General features: G+C 31.6%; 1 protein-coding gene across 5 annotated transcripts in view; it reads right to left on the bottom strand.

The window, feature by feature from the left end:
• The window catches only part of Cdk17 (cyclin dependent kinase 17), a 100,585-nt gene that overhangs the window by 23,082 nt on the left and 59,673 nt on the right, over positions 1-17,830 (bottom strand). For 4 of the 5 annotated variants that reach the window (XM_078052962.1, XM_078052965.1, XM_078052964.1 and 1 more), the window contains 4 exons: positions 13,313-13,459; positions 9,093-9,257; positions 6,012-6,145; positions 3,046-3,171 (listed from right to left, as the gene is read on the bottom strand). In XM_078052962.1, coding sequence (XP_077909088.1) covers positions 3,046-3,171; positions 6,012-6,145; positions 9,093-9,257; positions 13,313-13,430 — 543 coding nt within the window. In that variant the 5' untranslated portion in view covers positions 13,431-13,459. Of the gene's footprint in view, positions 1-3,045; positions 3,172-6,011; positions 6,146-9,092; positions 9,258-12,778; positions 12,813-13,312; positions 13,460-17,830 lie in introns of those variants that run through there. The other variant, XM_021725808.3, reaches the window with a different exon arrangement.

The raw sequence follows: 17,830 nt of genomic DNA, 5'->3' as shown, positions 1-17,830 counted from the left end.
AAACATGGTAAGTGGGTAGGAATAGGTGGCAATAACAAAAACTCCAATCACTTAATATTCATTAGAGGGCACTATTTAATTTCATGTAAACTACAAAAGACAACTCTTTTTAAATGACAGTTTCAAGAACTGCATGGTAAGGGTTGGGAATGTAGCTCATTGGTAGAGCCTAGTATGCTGGAGACCCTGGGTTTGATCCCTCCCCCCTCCCTGTCACACACTGGCAAAAAAGGAATTGCATGGTATTAAATCACACTTTCACTCCAAATCAGAACAAACATAACCTCAAAACTTATCCCAAGTACAAATCTTTTATAAAAATTGATAGCCAAAGAAGATATCTGACCAGAAAATAAAGTGGCAAAAGTATCTTTTAAAATGTTTTAAGGAGAGGCTGGGGATGTGGCTCAAGTGGTAGCGCGCTCGCCTGGCATGCATGCGGCCCGGGTTCGATCCTCAGCACCACATACCAACAAAGATGTTGTGTCCGCCGAGAACTAAAAAATAAATATTAAAAATTCTCTCTATCTCTCTCTCTCCTCTCTCACTCTCTCTAAAAAAAAAAAATGTTTTAAGGAGTGGTGTGCAAAATTACGATAATCACTGACATATACCAAAATCAAGTTGGTTATACTTTATCAATGTGCTCATAGTGTATAAAAGAATAAAGTAATTTTATTCTTTAGAATATCAAAACATAAGCTTATGTGAATAAAAAAAATCCATGATATAATATATGGAAAGGAGATGAAACAGCTATGAGAAACTCAGAAGTCATCATCAATTGTTATCCCTCAGACACAAAGTTAACTGAGTATCAGATCCTGTCTATTTTCTCTCTACATGATCCCTAGGGTCAGTGTTCTACTTTCTATTTCCATATGACTGCTACATCATCCCTAATTTTGAACAAATTCCTAATTCATCTCCATCTTGTCTGTCTCTCCATCTAGTTCACTGTTTCTACTTTTCCTGAAGCTATTATTTGAAACAAAAATGTGATCATGTCAGCCCTTGTTTAAATAAACACTTTTGATTACATGGGATGAAGCTCAGACTCCTCAACCTGACATCTAATGCTTTTTATAATCTGGATCATCCTATCCTTTCAAGTTCTATTTTTAAAATAAATTATTACATATTGATTCTTCATATTCATTAAAATTTCCCTCACATAACATATACGTTCCTATCTCTGGGTTTAGTACATGAAATTTCCTCTGCTTAGAATGCTCTTTGTTCACAGGCTCATTTCAACTTGACAAATTCCTACCCATCTTTCTAGGGCCATCTCAAGGACTTCCTCCTCTGAAGACTCATGATTTGCAGACAATTTACTTGCTGCTCATTTTATTTTTTACAACACTATATGTATCCCTAGTAGAAAATTCTAGTCATCCAAAAGATATAATATGCAATCACTCGAATTTATGTCAAAGATGAAAGTACAACAGGAAAAGCTGTCCTTTCAATAACAAGTGCTGGGACAACTGCTACATACTAGAAGATGTTATAAGACATAAAGCTGACAAAGTTCCTTTATGTAGAATGTAAACAATTCCTATAAATCAGTAAGGAAAGGGTAGAAAAACCAGAAGATAGACAATAGACTTGGGCAATTAATCTAAAAAAGAGGATACTTAAATGACCAAGAAATATATTTAAAAGTTTCAACTCAGTCAATGAAATGCAAAATAAAAATGAGAGACCACTATTTATCAGAAAAGTTAAAATTAAAAAAGAAAAAGACAGCCTCCAAAATTGGCAAGAGCAATCAGAATTATCATACATTGATGATGGAAGTATAAATTAGTACAACCACTTTAGAAAACTATCTTGATGTTTTCTAGGAAGGCTGAACATAGATATATATGATCTAATAATACCCCTCCTAGGTATGAAGGGCTTATTATGTTAACCAAAAAACCATGCACAGGAACGGTGACAGCACTACTGGATAATAGTAAAAAAAAAAAAAACCTGAATAAAATTAAAATACCCATCAACAGAATGGAAAAAGTATAATACACTTATGTGTATGTGTGTATATATATATATATTTATACTTATACAGTAAAACACCATGCAACAAAAACAAATTAACTATAACTATATGCAACAACATAGATAAAACTCACAAACTTAATACAGCAAAAGGAACTAACCCCCAAAATGCATACTATATTCTTTCATACATTGTGTTTGTATAGATATATATTATATTATATATATTTTAACTGTATAAATATATATTTCCATGTTTATGTAAAATTTATTTTAGTATTTTCCTATACTCAATTATGCAAAGTTCAGTGGTTTAAAAAAGAATAATCAGAAATTAATTATTAAGCATTTTAAAAATAATTAAGAATGTGCACATGAGAATAAGAAAGTTCCAGGTATTAAAACATACTTACAAAGATAATATGATCAAAACAGTGTGACATATGTGGATAAAACTAATTTTTGGTATTAAAAGGCAGAGATTATGGTTATAATTAAGGGGTATTAAAAGAAAAGAAATATAATAGAAGGGGGTTTCTGGTAATTTTATTCAATGGGTACTACTTATATACAAGTAGGTTTATATTGCAAATATTCATTGACTTGTAGGTGATGCTTTGAGTATTTCACTGGATAACCTAATAATATATGTTTATTGTATCTAGTATAGTAAATCTAAGAAGATATATATGTAGTACGTATTCTGTATATCTAGCAAATATGAATAAAATTTACCAAAAATAAAATATAACATAGCTTAAATCATATCCCAATATGCATTCATGTTAAGGGTTCCAATTAACCCTTAGGAATGGAAAATAATAAAACCCAGAAGGCAATATAATAAAATTTAGCTATTTAAATGTTATATGTAAAATTTAAGTTAAGGGATGAGGTTTTAGCTCATTGATGGAGCTGCCTAGCATGTGCAAATTCCTGGGTTCAATTCCCATAACTACCAAAAGAAAAAATAAAGTGTTTACATTCAGAGAACAGAAAAAGCAGATCTGCTTGTATAGGTATAGGAGACCAAAACCTTACCAAGGAAGCTCTACGAGATCTTCGGCTCATTGGTTGATCAAATGGTGGACTGTTTATCTGAAACTTTTCCAGATATCCATCAGGTATTCTGATATCTGCAGGTAGGGATAACCGTTTATTTAAATCCTATAAAAAGGAAAAAAAAGTAGGTAATCAAAAACCTAGGGCATCTGACTTGTGATTCATGGGCTTTAGTATATTATTTTTAAGCAATAATTAGCTAAAGTTTATTGCAGTTACAAAGTTATCTAAATTAATTATATATATTGAAGGCAAAATTATTACTGTTATAAGCAAAGGTGCACAATGCAGTTTTACAGAAATGATTTAAAACAGAATGGACAAATTTTGAAGTCATTTCATTAGTAAATTTATCTTGGATTTACTTTGAAATTATTATTCCATAAAATAGGAATAGGCAGATATCACAACATATGATCAACTTAAATAATTAAACAAGTAGATACCATGATTTTACATAAACATGAAAAGAAAATTAAAATGTTTTCTTATTGCTGTTAATAGAAGTAAAAGGCTTTCTATTTTATTTAACTATAAAATGTGAACTGAGATTAACTTCAAAGAAAAACTTGTCTCTATAATCACATCAAGAAATATAAATTCTATGAAAAGAATTTATTGTAAACCCTTTTATAATAAAATAATGAAAAACAAAAAGATATATAAAGGAACTGTATAAATATTTAATGAGAGATAAAAGACTTAAATGTATTATATTTCAAATGGTAAGACTAAACAATGAAACAATACTGATTTTCACCATACTAATTTTAATATTTTATATTACCCCAAACAAATCCCAAGATTATCTTTGCAACAAAACAAAATGCCTAAAATTGCAACAAAACAAAATGCCTAAAACTCTATCTAGAGAAATAAACAAATATCCAAAAATATTCTTGAATAAAAGCACAGATACTCTTCAACTTAAATGGGGTTATTCTGATAAACCAATTCTATATTGAAAATATCATTAAGTTAGAAATGCATTTAAACATACCTAATTCACTGAACATCACAGTTTAGCAACACAGAACACTGTAGAATATAATAGTTTAATCTTGTGACTGCATGGCTAACTGGGAGCTGTGATACTGTATCACAAAATAGTATTATATTGCATATTGCTAGCCAGGGGAAAAAAATCAAAATTCAAAGTCTGAAGTATGGGTTCTACTGAATGTGTATTGATTTTTCACCACTGTAAATTTGAAATCATCAGTTGACCCATGATAAATCAGAAATAGATCATGTGTATATATGTTCAAGGGGGAGGAATACAGAAATAAATTTTTCTAAATACTAAAATAAATTAAACATGGGTTGAGGTTGTGGCTCAGTGGTAGAGCACTTGCCTAGCATGTGTGAGGCACTGGGTTCGATTCTCAGTATTGCATATAAAGAAATAAAGGTCCATCAAAAACAAAAAAAAAAATTGAAAAAATAAAATAAAATAAACTAATATATATATATATATATATAAAACATTTCCCCATATATTTGTTGACTGATTGTATATCCTCTTCTGAGAAGTGTCTATTCAGTTCCTTGGCCCATTTATTGATTGGGTTATTTGTATTTTGGAGTGTTTTATATATCCTAGAGATTAGTGCTCTATCTATGTAGTAAAAATTTGCTCCCATTCTGTAGTCTCTCTAGTCACCTCACTGATTGTTTCTTTTGCTGAGGAAAAACTTCTTAGTTTGAATCCATCTCATTTATTCTTGGTTTTAATTCTTATACTATAGGAGTCTTATTAAGGAAGTCAAAGCCTAATCTGACATGAAGGAGATTTGGGCCTACTTTTTCTTCTATTAGGCACAAGGTCTCTGGTTTAATTCCTAGGTCCTTAAGTTTTGTGCATGATGAGAGACAGAGGTTTAATTTCATTTTGTTGCATATGGATTTCCAGTTTTCACAGCACCATTTGTTGAAGAAGCTATCTTTTCTCCAATATGTTTTTGGTGCCTTTGTCTAATGAGATAACTATAATCGTGTGGGTTTGTCTCTGTGTGCTCTATTGGTCTACAGGTCTAATTTGGTGCCAATACCTTGCTGTTTTTGTTATTATTGCTCTGTAGTATAATTTAAGGTCTGCTATAATAATGCCATTGGCTATTCTGGGTCTCTTATTTTTCCAGATGAATTTCATGATTGCTTTCTCTATTTCTATGAGGCATGTCATTGGGATTTGGATTGGAATTGCATTGAATCTGCATAGTGTTTTTGGCAGTATGATCATTTTGACAATATTAATTCTGCCTATCCAAGAACAAGGGAGATATTTCCATCTTCTAAGGTCTTCTTTAATTTCTTTCTTTAGCGTTCTGTAGTTTTTCACTGTACAGTCTTTCACTTCTTTCATTGATTCTAAGTTTTTTTTTTTTTTTTTTTTTTTTTTTTTTGAGGTGGTTTTCCTAGTTTCTCTTTCTGAGGATTTGTCACTGATGTACAGAAATGCCTTTGATTTATGGGTGTTGATTTTATATCCTGTTCCTCTGCTAAATTCATTTATTAGTTCTAGAAGTTTTCTGGTGGAATGTTTTGGGTCTTCTAGGTACAGAATCATATCATCAGCAAATAGTGATAATTTCACTTCTTCTTTTCCTACATACTGAAATGATAAGTCATAACTTCTGTCTTTAAAGTTATAACTGATAAACAAAGGGAAATGGATTGCATAACTTATATACAGAGAAATAATTTACATATACTATAGGGATTTGGTAGGTGTAATGAATGACAGAGGAAATGATACTGATACTTATAAAGCAAGGGGGAAAATGGTGTCTGTGGAAATATTCGGAATACAATTCATTAATATAAAGAAATATTTATCTTCATGAAAATTTTCAAATGGGCATTTATATGCTTGATAAACATGTGTTTATTTATATACACAAAAACATATACAAAGGTACACTTATATATTTTTAAATTGTTACCTCCATGGAGATGCGTCTATGTATACGATTTCTGAGACAAACACCTGTAGGTGACTGGACTTCATCAGATGATGTTCCAGAAGCTTGGTCACTCTCACCATCTGATCCCATTTTTAGATTTTCATGAACAATATCTACATCAGAAAATGAGACAATATTTACCTTAAAGAAGATATTTTATCCTACTATATGATTAATTATCATTACTGGTCAAATATAGACAACCAACATACAAAAATCAGAGCATTAAGGTCTTTTACAGTAAGATACATAGGTGTGCAGTTAAGACATCAAAACATTAACTCAAATGTCTTCAAATGGTAAGTACTAAGAAATCCTTTTACGCTCACAGATTATAAAAGATTTATGAAAGAGTTAGCATTCAAGTCATTATCAAGAGCTGAATAACAATTACACACTGGAAATACACATTTAAACTTTTAATGAATAATAGTTACTTAAAAAGAAGACTTTAAAAAATGGAACTCAACGGTTTCATACCAAATTAATATTAGATTTTAGTTTATTTTTGTATTTTTGTCTTGGTAACTCTCAATATTAAGAAAATTCCAATTCATATCATAAGCAGTTGCAAATGATAATGGAAGATACTTCTATTACAAAGGGAATCTGGGGGCTGGGGATGTGGCTCAAGCGGTAGCGCGCTTGCCTGGCATGCGTGCGGCCCGGGTTCGATCTTCAGCACCACATACAAACAAAGATGTTGTGTCCGCCGAGAACTAAAAAATAAATATTAAAAAAAAATTCTCTCTCTCTCTCTTTCTTTAAAAAAAAAAAAGGGATTCTGAAGAAATTTTATGTTGAGATCTGAACAAAAATTAATTTGGCAGCAAAAATCAATGTATTGGTGATTGATTCCTAATCGCTTAAAATTTGATACCAGACACATCTAAGGTCATAATTCTTTACTGCTACACTTAATAAATGTTAAAAGAATTTAACCATACCTTCTATTTCCAGAAAAATTTGAAAACTTTCCTTCCTCAAGGAAACGTAAACCAAAATATAATGCTTAAATATGTATAGCTGGGTTTGCAAGAATGTATAGGTAATACCCAGGAAACAAATTTTAAAAAGAGAGAAATAAAAGTCAAAAATTCTCAAGCATAAACTGTCACTTTCTTGGTAGGAGCTGCTGAGATTGGTAAGAAAGTGCTTGAGTTTATGTGCACACTGGGATAAAAATGTGAAGCCCTGGGTATCTAAGCTGCATTTGACCTCACAGAAACACTCAACTCTTGTGAAAAAACTACAAAGAAAAGTTTCATAATCTCATATTATGAATAAAAACTATCTGACTCAATCAAGAAAGCATGGCAATAGCAAACAAGTATAATTCAAACACAATTGCTGGTGGGTATTTTTGATTCCATCAAGACAAAAGTAAAACAATGAAGGTTTACGTCAGAACTATACTAATTTGTCAGTGGGATAAGAAATTTCTGTGCTGAATCAGGTAAAAATTTTTGAGAATAATTTTTACTTGCTCAATTTTTGTGCCATTCACTCTATTCACTTATCAACAGCTACAGATACAATAAACTTAAATTTCACCTGCATTGCTAACATTTTCAACATTACTTTCTTAAATCTAGACCAAGAGTATAGAATAAGAATGGATGCTTCTGTATGGTTCCTGAACTAAATTTTTTTTTGGTTTTTATTTGTTTTGTTGCCTTTTTAAAGGTTACTAATCAAAGAAAAAGAATATGCAACAGAGACTACAGTCCACAAAACTTAAAAAACATACTAACAAGCACCTGATTTAGACAATCAACAAACAAACAATAAGCTAAGCCCTAACCTGTAGTGTTTTCTGATTCCCTGGGGCAAACAATTCTTTAAAGCAGACTTCAAGCTGTCAACATGACACTGAATGTGTAACAATGGGGAGAAACTCCACTCACCATTACATAGTATTCTGACTATAAAGCTACAATAGAAGTAACTCTTACAACATAGATAATAGTAAAAAGTGGCAGAATAATTAGAAATTAATGACTTTTGAGTATTCATTACTTTGTTTTTAAATTTACCTTAATTGCTTATATAATTGAAAATTAATAAGAGCCACGTTTAACAGGCAAAATTGCTAAAAATTTAAGAATCATCTCTCATGAACCAGTGTGAGCTGATTGCAGCACACAACTCTGTAGGGTTACACCTATACAGATAAAGGCTACACACATTACCCACAGATAAAAACTGTAGATTAGTTTTTATTCTCAAAATTCATGAAACACTTTAGGAAATAATCTGCCATGACAAGAAATAAAGCAAGCATAACTTGAACTTCAGTAAATATAATTATCTTTTAAAACAATAAGATGTTATGTTTAGGCAGGTGCAATGGCTGCACACCTGTAATCCTAGTGACTCAGGAGGCTGAGGCAGGAGAATTGCAAGTTCAAAGCCAGCCTTAGCAAAATTGAGGCACTAAGCAACTCAGTGAGACCCTGTCTCTAAATAAAATGCAAAATAAGGCTGGGGATGTGGCTCAGTGGTTAAGTGCCCCTGAGTTCAATTCCTGGTACCCCAAAAATATATTTTTAAAAATCATTATGTTTAAAATGATTTTAAAAATCAAATCCAACATGAATTTAAAAAAAGACACCACCAAAAAAGATCAAGGAAGTAGTCATAAAATAAACAGAAACTTTCATATATATATTTTTCTTGGATATTTAACAGGACATAGTAATAAAATAATAACAACTTAAGTGATTATTTCATTATTGTAAAAGTCTATGGTGATTATTTCAAGAGTTACTGAGGTATGATTAAGCACCATCCTAAACTGCCATTCATTTTGAAACTTTGTATCTCCTTTTTATGGGACTTGTTTACTTCCTGATAGACAGGTGTTCAAATATTACTTCTTTGTAGTGTCAACAATACCCTTTCTAGAATCTTCCCTTTTTCTGTTGTCCTTCCTACATTTAATTTGTTTTTTAACTGGCAAAGAGAAATCAGATAATAAAGGCTGGCTATCTAAAACCTAAAAAACATACATGTTCTACAATCAGAAAGTTAGATATAATAGATAAATAACAAAATTACCTAATCTGCTTCCATTTCTGGGCATTGCCATGAAGGAGCCAAGGCTTCCTCCAATAACACTGTGGGGTCTCCGCAATGGGGGTTTCTTGAAAGACCCCGTGTACTGGTGGAGGAAGGAATGCATACTGTGAGATGTTGGAGGCCTGCCATTCTTCACTATAGGCTCTGTGGTTCACAGTATTTGAAAATCATTCCATCATCAGCCCAAGATTCAGGATCACATGAGAAGGATTGAGAAAGCAAAGCAGAAAACAAGAATTGTAACAGAGATCATTACTTTTTTTTTTTTTTTTACTTTTTATTTTTAGTTTAACATGGATACAATATGTTTGTTTTACTTATTTATTTATTTTATGTGGTGCTGAGGATCTAACAAAGTGCCTCACGTGTGCAAAGCAAGTGCTCTACCACTGAGCCACAACCCCAGCCCCAAAAGATCATTACATTTAACCTCACTTCTATGATTATACACACAAAGCAGTAGAGTTAAAATAATTTCTATGAAAAACTATTTATATAAATATTTAATATCTTAAGTTGTTCAAATAACTTATCTATCCTTTTCTCATTAATAAAAATTGGTTAATAATCATAAAACTACTATAACCATTTTTATCCATTTGCTGATTTCAACATATCTCAAGATTGTTTATATTCCAATCCTCCATGTATTAACTACCTAGTATGTGCCTTATGTTTAAGCATGCTATAGACTATGGAAGATGTAATCCTGGCCTAAATGAATTTATATCCCTATTGCTAGACATCTAAAAAGGTATGTCAATTAATGAATTAAACAAAAGTATTTAATATCATCAATACAAGGACTCTGAAATTACTGCCCCAAATTTGGGATTTTTAATATAAAGAATCTTTAAATAAGGGCTGGGGTTGTGGCCTAGTGGTAGAGTACTTGCCTAGCATGTGGTTCAATTTTCAGCACCACATATGAATAAATGAATGAAATAAAGGTCAATTAACAATTAAAAAATATTTTTAAAAAAGAATCTTTAAATAATCACAAGCCTATTACCAAGCAGAAATGTTCCTAAAATATAAGACTTAAAAATTATTTAGGCCAGGCACAGTGGCTCATGGCTGTAATCCCAGCAGCTCTGGAGGCTGAGACAAGAGGATCACAAATTCAAAGCTAGCTGCAGCAACTTAGCGAGGCTCTAAGTAACTCCAGGAGACCCTGTCTTAAATAAAATATAAAAAAGGACTGTGGATATGGTTCAGTGGTTAAGCATCCCTGGGCTCAAGCCCTGGAACAACAACAAAAAAAATTAGTTATAAATGGCAAAGAATGTGAACAAGACTTTGAAAACCTGTTTCAACGCTTTGAGTATAACCTTAGAACAGAAATGCTGGTTCATATAATAATTTTATATTTAATTTTTTGATAAAATGATGAATTCATTTTGACAATTTTTAAAAAATTAAACATTTTAAAAAATGATGTACTCAGAATTCTCTATTCTTGCAAGTACTTTAAAAAATATATTCTACACTTCTGTTTAGTGTAAAATAATTTTTTATGCTAACAACAACAACAAACCTAAACTCCATAAGAAAAGAATGTGATGGAAGCAATTATCAGGCAAGATGTAGGATTTCTTTCAAAGCTTTTGGTGAAAGCAAGAGAATAAGCAATATCAGATTGTGGTAGTCCATGATACCTGTAATCTCTGCAACCCAAGCTACCAGTAATCTTTACAATGTGTACTAAGATGCCTTCAAGTAAGTCTGGTCAAGAAGAAATTCAACAGAGTTTCTATTTTTTCTTCTTTATTAACTGTCAAGGTTACGACTGTAAGAATGAATTTTAATAAGGGAAACAATATATAATACTTTAAAACAATTAAATATTTTAAACATTTCACCAGGTTACAACTAAATATGTTTTAATAAATGATACTAAAATGTTTCAGAAAATATGCAATTAGTCCAAAATATTAACTAGCTCTCAAAGTAGGTTCATTTTCTTTAAGTCATAGCTTTTTTATAAAAGAGGTCTGTCTTGTAGTCAAATACTCATTAAGATATGACCTATCTGGGTGTCATGATGCATGCTTGTAATACCAGTGGCTAGAGAGGCAGAGGCAGGAGGATCAGCTGAGGCAGGAAAATTGTGAATTCAAAGTCAGCCTCAGCAATTTATCAAGGTACTGAGCAACTACGCAAGACCCTTTCTCAAAATAAAAAATAAAAGGGGCTGGGTATGTGGTTCAGTTTTTAAGCGCTTCTGGGTTCAATCCCTGGAATCCCTGGTACCAAAAACAAACAAACAAACCAGTGCCCTAGTCAGGTGCAGTGGCTCATGTTTATAATCCTTACTACCTGGGCAATTGAAGTAGGAGGATCACCAATCCAAGGCCAGCAATTTACCAAGACTATTTCAAAATAAAAAGTAAAAAGGGTTGGATATACAGTCAATGGTAGAGTAGCCCTGGGTTCAATACCTAATACTACCCTTCCCCTACCCATAATATGTCCCAGAAACACAAAGATGCATACTGTGCTTATTTTATTCCTAAATATCACTGGCAAACATAATGGCAAGACTCTTCTATCATAAAAATGAACACACTGAGCTGAGAATGGTGGTACACACCTGTAACCCCAGTGGCTCAGGAGGCTGAGGTAGGAGGATCACAAGTTTAAAGGTAACTTCAGCAATTTAGCAAGGTTCTAAGCAATTTAGCAAGACCCTGTGAGAAAATTTTTTAAAGGACTAGAGATGTTACTCAGTGGTGACGAAGCACCCCTGGGGGGTCAATCCCTGGTACCAAATAAATAAATAAACAAACAAACAAACAACCCCAAACACACTGGATTTAATTAATACCAAGAATAAAATGGATTTCTTAAAGAAAATTAGGATTTTGCTTCAGGTATCTAGCTGATATCGTCTAAAAAAAATAGATTATAAAATACATTTTGGGATTTGATCCAAAGGCAAAATTTTCTCCTCCTATATGTAACTATATCCCAGTTATTATTTTAAATTTCCTAATAGTCCCTCTTCTGTCCCACTTTAAAAACAAAAAGTAGATATCAAGAAAGTCTCAGTAGAACCTAGGAGATCTAGGAGAACAAATACAATGTTATAGACTTTGAAGCAAAGAAATCTAGGTTGTAAAGTACTGGCTCTGCCAATAAGATAGGTATCCTTGAATAAATAGTGACCTTTCAGAGGAAAAGAAATAAGGTATCTGAAGCCCTGATAGAATAAATGACTTACCTGGAGTTATCCAACCAAGTGTTTCAGTATATTAAATCCCAACCTATGACTTGTAATTTAAAATGCAGAGCCCTTTCCACCACACCTTTCCCTCTCTCACAACACAAGCATTTACATGTATAATGGGAAGGGTGAGGGTGTTCATGTTTTTACCCACTGCCACAAATCTCTAAACAGCAGAATTTCTGCATAGTGAAAGAAGGCTTGCCAGAGAGTCTGCATATCATGACACACTGGTAGCCATTTGTGTAAGCTCCTTTCTGATAATTCTAAAATTCTTAGGGTTATTTTCATTTGAATTGTAGCCTTGTTCTAAAAATGCCACTGAGTTTACATTTTAATTTATTTACTTTAACAAGCTCTTTATTTTATTATTTAATCTGTGTACTAGTACTTTGAATTGTAAAAAGGACTGTCAAAGCATGAAACATTATATGCCTACCTGCTGTATGTGTTCTCAATACTATGGATAGATTCTGTGGTAAACATAAAATTAGAAAACAATAAAATTTACTCATGATGAACCTTATAATATAGTAGATAATCAATATGCACATAGAATGTTATAAAACTTTAATGAGACCACAAATTTCACAAATCTTCTATAAATTTTTAAGTTGTATTAATTCAGGTTACAGGAATAGCAAAAGTACTTAAATGTTAATATAAAAATAGTTATTTAACAATTAAGATAATATTATGCAATATATTCTTATTTATGAACTAGTAAAAACAGAAATGTGGGATGGAATAATTCATTATGGCTTGAGACAGGCAGAATAACAATGTTGGATTGAAAGTGGAATATTCCAGTAAGCAAGCCCAAGAAAGTTATACAATCTTCTGTTTCCTAAAACACCAGGGAATGAGACAGAGAAATAAAAGGACATTATTATGACTTTATCTAGACAGTAACCTGACATTGTTTATGAAGTAATTAAATGGGGGAAGCATCTCCTCCATCCCAAATATTTACCATTATCCTTGCTGCTGTTTTCTTCAATAGTCATTTGTTCAGCTAATTCAGATAATGATTCATCAATAGTCTGGCTTCCTCGAAGAGTGAGGGATAGCCTTCTCTTAAACTTTTTCATCCTATCAATTGAACGTGGCTTGAAAAATCCTGAAAGAATGAACACAAAAGCAAAGTTAACAATATTTTACTGTTCAAGAAAAAAAATTTCATTCTGGGTTTACTGGGAATCTTCAAAATAGGAATATAATGAGGAATTTTTTACTTCATGAAATATCTCAAAGTCCAACCTTTTGTTTAAAAAGATGCATCTACTAATTAATGCCATATTTGTTTAGCATCAAAACAAAAGTAGGAATTCTACACAATTAAAATAATTCAAACATAATAATGAAATTTAGAAGGCCTAGAAATTTTCTTAAAATGTACTTTCTAAAATTCAACAATGAAAATATTAATACTATTTTGATTTTTATGTTCTATCCTTGCAAATCACAATCATATAGGAACCAGTCAGCAGATGTCTTCAGAAATAACTAGGGATTAGGAAAGGTAAAGAGGGAAGGATAAAGAATAACTTTTGACATTTTACTATCTCATTGTCATATATTAGCAAAAATTCTCAAAGTTACCTGGTCCAAGTCAGACAAATAACTAATAATAGAATTAAGACTTAAAAACAGGATTGCCATTGACTTTATCCTCCACATTATAATATCTCTGAAATCAGGATGTATATCACAATTAACAGGATGTCAAAATGTAATTAAAAGCATTTTTTTTCTTTCTTATAGGTACACAAATCAATGATAAAATTCATGTGGAGTCTTACAATGATGAAACAAGGTACTTGCTACCAAACCCAATTCTTATTTACCTATCACTGCTTTTCTGACTTACTATCTGACTTGCAATTAGCAGGTTTACCAGATCACCATTAATGATAACCATTATTCTTTATAAAAGTAAGGGCCTTATAAACTCCTTTATGCTAAAATACATGTTTTACCATCCACCTCTGTTTACCTAATTTCTGTCTGTGTTTTTCTCATTTTCTGATTCTAAGGCTCTATTCTAAATAGCCGAGTTTGCTGAACAGGTGACTTCTGCATAAGATATTAGTTATGTAATAATTTTTGTTAGCTCAGAAGCTGAATGAAGTGTATAAAGTTACAAATTTATAGGTAGTAATAACTTTGTACTTTCCCACCTCAATGTTATATGTTTACTATAGTTTTTAAAATAAACACTACAATAAAAATATACAATCACAAATATTTAAATAGCAAGAATTGCAATTACATTATAATAAAGACTCTTTTCACTCCTAAGCTCTAAAACAGGAGATGGACTTTGGTGAATTATTGGAAAACTTCCATACCTTAGCTTGGTTTGGTCATAACAACAAAAGGACAAATACATTCTACTGAACATTTTCTATTATTTTATCTTTTATTTTTATTTATTTTATTATTTTATCTATTATTTCATTCCTCTTTCAACTGTGTCTAACCTGCAATTAAACCTATCTACTGGGTTCTAAATTTTAGTTACTACATTTTTTTTCAGTTTCAGAACCTCCATTTAATTCTTTTCTATAGATTCCACTTCTCTAGTGAAATTCTCAGTCTCAGCATGTATTTTCATAACTACTTATTGTGTTTTAATGCCTCCATCTGTACCTCCCAAGTCTGTACAATCTGTATCAATACTATTTTGATGCTTTGATCTGTTCCTGTTCTTGATTTTTTTTCTCTTGCTCTTGTATATCTAGCAATTTTTTATTGACTGCCAAGCATTATATGTGAATGATTTTTATGAAATGCCTACGGGGAAAAAATGTAGAGGTTCTGGATGCCGTTACCTTCCTCCAAAGAGAATTTAATTATTTTCTAACAGGCAGGCAAAGTAGGAGAGCAATGGATCAACTCAGTCCAATCAGAAACAGAGATTGCTTGAGACTGAGTTTTAACACTATAATAAAGATTGACCTACCTGTGCTTTGTCCTCTTTCTTATGATACAGCCCTTCAACAGATTCCAACTGTAAACCTAAGCCAGAATAACTACCAAAACCTCCATGCAGGGCTGGGGCTGGGGCTGGGGCTGAGTGATGGAGCGTTCGTTTCACCTGTGTGAGGCACTGGGCTCAATTCTCAGCATCATAGAAAAATAAATAAATAAAATAAAGGTATTCTGTCCATCCACAAACTAAAAAAATATTTTTTAAAAAAAGCTCCATGCAACTTCTGCAGTTGCTTTTTGCTTATATTTTATGTCCTACTCAGCTTTTATCCTTTTTCTCTACACAGCTTAAGAGAAAACACAGGAGAAACCCCAGTACAGAATGTGTCTGTCTTCCTTGTCTCCTGAATCTTAAACTGACTCAGCAGTTCTACAATACCTTCAAAATGATTTTAATTCCCTAGCACTTCTAGTACTTTCAGCAGAAGCCTTAATCTTCTACAAGTCAGTTCATAGGCAAAAATGGAGGCTTGATGTGGATTTTTAAGACAATATAACACAGATATTGTACTAAGCCAGAAATGGTCAATGAAAGCAAAAGTTGAATCCATGGGTTGGGGCTGAAGCTCAGTTGCAGAGTGCTTGCCTAGCATGAGTGAGGCACTGGGTTCAAGTCTCAGCACCACATAAAATAAATAAATAAAGATACTGTGTTCACCTTCAACTAAAAAAAAAAAAAAGAAGAAGAAGAAGTTGAATCGGGAAAAGAAATCTGTTCAGTGCAGGGATGTCCTAAATGCTATCTCACATCTGACTGTCAACCTTGACAATGATCAATGCAATTCATTTAAACATACTAGATATTCAAGATGAACCAAGCTATGTCACTCTCATCTACTCTCTTACTTAAGACTTTACACTAGAGAGAGTCCCTCTAGCAAGTCATCAAGCATGATAACTGTGTGAACCCTACTCTTTAAGAAATCTATATTCCCCCAAACTCCAAATAGCTGTAGCTTATAACCATCAACTTTTTAGATAGCAACCTTCTCAAATACAGTCATGTGGTTACTGATGTCTAACCAACTATATAGACAACATTTTGGAATCTGGGAATACAATTTTTTAAAAATTGGGACACGCTACTTCAAAAATTTTCAAAACTAGAACCTGCCGATTGTTCTAGATAACAAATAAGAATAAAATTAACAAAGTATAATTAATATTATTAAAGAATTGATTCACATAATGATTAACTATATTTAGATTCAGTATAAATTATACAATAAGAGTATAACTACTTGAAACAGCAGCCAAAAGCCAAATGTGACTAATAAGCACCTGAAAAATGGTTAGTCCAAAGTGAGTTCTGCCATAAATGTAAAATATATATTAAATTTTAAAGACTTAGTAGGAAAAAAGAATATAAAATCACTCAATAATTGTAATCAAAATCATAGAAAAAGAAAACAGAAATGGTAATTGCTGGGGAAGGAAAAGAATGGGAATGATTGATTATCAGGTAAAGAGCTTCAGTTTTATAAGATAAAAAGAATTCTAAGAGATAGATAATAGTGATGGTTGCAAAACAATATAAATTTTTTTCATACTAATGAACTAAACACAAAAATAGTTAAGATAGTACATGTTAAATGTATTTTTAAAAAGCCAAAAATGATTAGTATTTCACAAAATTGTAACTTTAATTGTTCTACTGATAATGCTGAAAAGATAGTTTAGGTATGTTTATATATTATATATATTTATATATTTATGTTTAGATATATTTACATAAAATATATTAATAAATTAAATCCATCTTTTAAAAAACTTTAAAAATATGCCTTCAAAAATTTTTAAATTATATATAGGGTGCACATTATATTTCTATTAAACATGCTTATATAGAGCATCAAGAAGTATTTCTTTGTGGGGTACCAAAAAAAAAAAAAAACAGGAATAACATAAACTTTAACATTTGCTTCATGCAGTGTATCTGAACAACGGTATATATTAGGGATTGTTCTATTATAACTCAGAATAGTTCACATTTATCATCAAAAAGCATAGGAAATTCTGGTCTACAAAATAATTTTTAAAATATTTTTACTGTCAGAAATAAGAGACATTTTTAATTCATAAAAGTAAGACAGAAATATTTCATTATAAAAGCTATACCTGACTACAAAATTTTCAAATAAAAGCACATATTCGGGACTGGGGATATGGCTCAAGCAGTAGCATGCTCGCCTGGCATGCGTGCGGCCCAGGTTCAATCCTCAGCACCACATACAAACAAAGATGTTGTGTCCGCCGAAAACAAAAATAAATAAGTAAATATTTTAAAAAAATAAATAAAAGCACATATTCAAAAAGGTCCTATTCTTATCTTACATGATCTTTTAAAATAATAATGATTTATAAACAGATGGTAAAGAATTTCATTACCAAAACCAAAACTATTATTAATAAAAAAGTATTTCCAAATGAAAATCACTAAAAATTTTTCTAATTATCTTTAATTAGAATTTATCAACTTTATTTTCATTAGCTCAGA

Source organism: Ictidomys tridecemlineatus, chromosome 6 (assembly GCF_052094955.1).
Source record: "Ictidomys tridecemlineatus isolate mIctTri1 chromosome 6, mIctTri1.hap1, whole genome shotgun sequence".
Lineage (NCBI taxonomy): Eukaryota > Metazoa > Chordata > Mammalia > Rodentia > Sciuridae > Ictidomys > Ictidomys tridecemlineatus.
Note: the sequence above shows the minus strand (reverse complement) of the source record. Positions and strands in the feature narration are given on the sequence as shown.